Source organism: Denticeps clupeoides, unplaced genomic scaffold (genome assembly GCF_900700375.1).
Source record: "Denticeps clupeoides unplaced genomic scaffold, fDenClu1.1, whole genome shotgun sequence".
In the NCBI taxonomy this organism is placed as follows: Eukaryota; Metazoa; Chordata; class Actinopteri; order Clupeiformes; family Denticipitidae; genus Denticeps; species Denticeps clupeoides.
The window spans coordinates 114,709-119,119 of record NW_021630090.1 but is presented as its reverse complement, the minus strand read 5'-3'; the positions used below and the strand labels follow the sequence as shown (position 1 = coordinate 119,119).

General features: G+C 46.9%; 1 protein-coding gene across 1 annotated transcript in view; it reads left to right on the top strand.

Annotated features, from left to right (window-relative positions):
* LOC114783285 (actin-related protein 3B-like) overlaps positions 1 to 3,822 on the top strand; it is a 14,581-nt gene extending 10,759 nt beyond the window's left edge. Inside the window, exons 7-11 of the mRNA XM_028968702.1 lie at positions 1,175 to 1,348; positions 1,416 to 1,508; positions 2,980 to 3,105; positions 3,184 to 3,267; positions 3,340 to 3,822. Coding sequence (XP_028824535.1) covers positions 1,175 to 1,348; positions 1,416 to 1,508; positions 2,980 to 3,105; positions 3,184 to 3,267; positions 3,340 to 3,435 — 573 coding nt within the window. The 3' untranslated portion in view covers positions 3,436 to 3,822. The remainder of the gene's footprint in view (positions 1 to 1,174; positions 1,349 to 1,415; positions 1,509 to 2,979; positions 3,106 to 3,183; positions 3,268 to 3,339) is intronic.
* The last annotated feature ends 589 nt before the right edge of the window (positions 3,823 to 4,411 follow it).

Sequence of the window (4,411 nt, the reverse complement as noted above, 5' to 3'; positions counted from 1 at the left end):
CAACACACTATACACATCACACACACTCAAAAACACCCCTCACACACTCAGGGTACACACATGCAAACACACGCACGCGCACACACACACACCATTTCAGCAAGGCTTACAGGACTATTGACATATGGACTGTGGCAGCAGGTGAGAAGAGTGCGTGTAGAACGTGAAATTATAACAACTTGTCATACTTTAAATACAAGGTCACGACTACGGACTTACGGGGGAAGGAAGCGCAGAGGTGTGACATGCTGGGAAGGGTTTTATTTAGAAACAATAAATGAACATAAACGCGGCTCGGTGGCCGAAAACAGTTTAACTTAAATAAAGAACAGAAACAAACCCGCAGGCGTGTGGCGATGGCCAGAACTCAAAACATAAACTCATTCACTAACTGAAGTCAAGTTCATGACCGAGTGCACGAAAATGCCGGAGATTCCGAAGGGGCGGAAGTCTTTGGCATTTTTGCCCCGTCAGGAGTCATCTGGTGTTTAGCCCAGCTGCAGTCAATCCTGACATACACCTTGATTATAGAATATCATGGTGAATAGGGGGTGATGTTAATCCATCTACAGTACAGGCCAAAAGTCTGGACGCACCTTCTGATTCAACGTGTCTTCTTTATCTTCATGACCATTTACGTTGGTAGATTCTCACTGAAGGCATCAAAACTACGAATGAACACATGTGGAGTTATGTACTTAACAAAAAGTGGAGACCTGACCTCCACAGTCACCGGACCTGAACCCAGTCCAGATGGTTTGGGGTGAGCTGGACCAACAAGTGCTAAACACCTCTGGGAACTCCTTCAAGACTGTTGGAGAAGCATTTCAGGTGATGACCTCTTGAAGCTCATCGAGAGAATGCCAAGAGTGTGCAAAGCAGGAATCAGAGCAAAGAAACTAGAATATAAAACATGTTTTCACTTATTTCACCTTTTTTTGTTAAGTACAGAACTCCACATGTGTTCATTCATAGTTTTGATGCCTTCAGTGAGAATCTACCAACGTAAATGGTCATGAAGATAAAGAAAACACCTTGAACTTTTGGCCCGTTCTTTACGTGTGAATGGACCAGAGTCATCTGGTCTGAACGTCCCACCGTTCAGGACGATTCAGACAGGAAGCGGCATGAATGCGCTGAATAGACGGGATTTTTTATGCGTCGTTCTCCCCAGGAAAGGTTCTGCTACATCTGCCCAGACATGGTGAAGGAATTCACCAAGTACGACATGGATCCTGGGAAGTGGATCAAGAAGTACAAGGGCATCAATGCCATCAGCAGGAAGGAATTCCAGATTGACGTGGGATATGAGCGCTTCCTTGGCCCAGAGATCTTCTTTCATCCCGAGGTTTGACATTTATTCACTTATTTATTACGCAGCGCGTGTCGGTTTTATCAGGATTCGTCTTTTGCAGTTCGCCAACCCGGATTTCATGCAGCCCATTTCAGACGTTGTGGACGAGGTCATCCAGAACTGTCCCATCGACGTGAGACGACCTCTGTACAAGGTATGAAACGGAGTGCAGTGTCTCACCGTGTCCACCAGGGGTCAGTCCTCACCCATGCCAGGTGCCTCTGGATCTCACCGGATTACATTTACAGCATTTACCAGACGCCCTTATCCAGAGCGACTTACAATCAGTAGTTACAGGGACAGTCCCCCTGGAGCAATTTAGGGTTAAGTGTCTTGCTCAGAGACACAATGGTAGTAAGTGGGATTCGAACCTGGGTCTCCTGGTTCATAGGCGAGTGTGTTAGCCACTAGGCTACTACCACCCACATTACATTTACATTTACAGCATTTACCAGACGTCCTTATCCAGAGCGACTTACAATCAGTAGTTACAGGGACAGTTTCCCTGGAGCAATTTAGGGTTAAGTGTCTTGCTCAGAGACACAATGGTAGTAAGTGGGATTCGAACCTGGGTCTCCTGGTTCATAGGCGAGTGTGTTAGCCACTAGGCTACTACCACCCACATTACATTTACATTTACAGCATTTACCAGACGTCCTTATCCAGAGCGACTTACAGTCAGTAGTTACAGGGACAGTCCCCCCCTGGAGACACTCAGGGTTAAGTGTCCTGCTCAGGGACACGATGGTAGTAAGTGGGGTTTGAACCTGGATCTTCTGGCTCATAGACGAGTGTGTTACCCGCTAGGCTACTACCACCCTTGTTGCAGGAAGGTTAATAAAGCACTAATGAATCATTCAGCGCCGCCTTTTACTCAGAACTTTTGCATTTTTTTCCGCCAGTTAAGGTCAGAGGTCAAAATGATCGTGTGGAATTGCCGCCAACCTTTTACCTGTAGCCGTATGAAATGGATGATTTATGGAACGTCATGCTTTGCATTCCAAGCCTCAACTGCGCAGTGTTGGATTTAATCGCTGGAATTTTTCCTGGTGAAAAGGCCACTGTGGCCGTTCAACATTTATTAAATCATTGATCTTAAATTTCTTCTTGTGGCGATAATTACGTAATCCTGGCGGCAGCTATCTTCAGCGTCACCCACTGAATCTGATTTTGGGGACGGCAAATTAAGAATGGAAATGTTCAGATGATTCCCGGTCATTTGGTCTTCAGAACCTAATCAGAAAATATGATGTAACGAATGTTTTCGCACAAAAACCATGTGCATGGTGATATCGGTTAAATAACGGCCTTGATATGATGGGGCCGCTTGTTGCGACATTGTTCCCATGTTCTGGTTCTGAAATGTGTGATTAAGTTCTGCGGTAACGGACCGAAGCGCACTTTGCTGACGTGTTGCTAGGCAACAGCAGCCGCCGCTACGTTCTGCTTGCGTGCTTTTTTGTGGTTCTTTTGTTAAGATGCGCTGGGAGGAGGGCGTGTCAGGTCGTGTTTTCTTTCCGACTTGGTTAGTAGCGGGTTGACCCTTGACCTGCCTGCAGTGAAAGCTGAAAGTTCTGGTTAGATGTTGAGATATGAGCAGTTATTCGATGTTCTTCTGTCTGCAGAACATTGTTCTGTCTGGAGGTTCCACCATGTTCCGGGACTTTGGACGGCGTCTGCAGCGTGATCTGAAGCGCGTGGTGGACGCTCGTCTCCGCCTGAGTGAGGAGCTGAGTGGCGGGAGGATAAAGGTCAGGAGGGCGATCAGGGTCATGGTTCATGTAGGGTTCAGAGGTCATGGTCTGAAGAGGAGATTTGTCTTCTCGCAGCCCAAACCCATGGAAGTCCAGGTCGTCAGCCATCACATGCAGAGATACGCCGTCTGGTTTGGAGGGTCCATGTTGGCGTCCACGGTACCTGACACACTCACACCGAGCAGAATATTGATTGATGGATTGGTTGATTGATAGATTTTTCTGCTGTAGCCCGAGTTCTTCCAAGTCTGCCACTCGAAGAAGGATTATGAAGAGTACGGGCCCAGCATCTGTCGGCACAACCCTGTCTTCGGCATCATGTCGTAGCGCCGAGCGCCTCAGGTCCGGTCAAGCCGATCCATCTCGCGACCGGATCCGGATCTGAACACCATGCTGTCGCCGAGGAGGAGGAGGAGCTTAATGCCAAGCCACACCCTCATCTCCAGTTTTTGCACGAGTGCAGCCAACCTTTTACCTGTAGCCGTAAGAAATGTATAGATTTATGGAACGTCACGCTTTGAAGATAGTTATAGATCTACGTACACACGAACACACGTGTGTATATATATATATATATATTTAATGAGAAGAGATGTGAAGATTACTTTATATTTGTATTAAATCATTTTTCAGCTGTATTTATGAAATTATTTTTGATCTTTATTCCGGAGACTGTTATGATGAAAGTGTGAATAAAGTCCCTTCTTTTGCCTGCACACGTGCACAGAATCCATCCGAATATGTTCACACAGGCCAGGGCCGACATTCCGGACGATGCGGACTGGTCTCTGAGGGCCTTCAGGGCGGTTCTCCCTGAGAGGGTTCCTGACCCAGCGCGGCTCTGGACTGTTGCAGAAGCACTAACATCTCCGAGCGACTAGTACAAGATAATAATGGTGACGCTTCCTGGCTTCCTAGGGATGAAGTACTTTAATACTTTAATATTTAAATAAAATCAGAAGTATAATATGCACGTTGTCCGGTCCCTTCGGCTCTGCTGCTGATGAATAACCTCAACTGTGCTGACCAGTCAGTGTCCACGGGTGGCTATAGAAGTATTTCAGATGAAAAATGAATCGTGCAGAAGAGTCTCTTCAAAAACACGAATCCTCCCGAGTGAAATAACGAGCGCCTGGTTACATGGCGGTTACATCACGGTCAGCAGGGACATGGTGACAGGAGGTCCATCCTCAGGTGACAGCACCTACAGTCCATCAGTGGAGGAGCCCTTCCAGTCTCACTAAAATGTGAAGGTTCAAGTGAAGGTTCCCTTTATAAAACGGGCCACTTGGAGCCTCAGAAA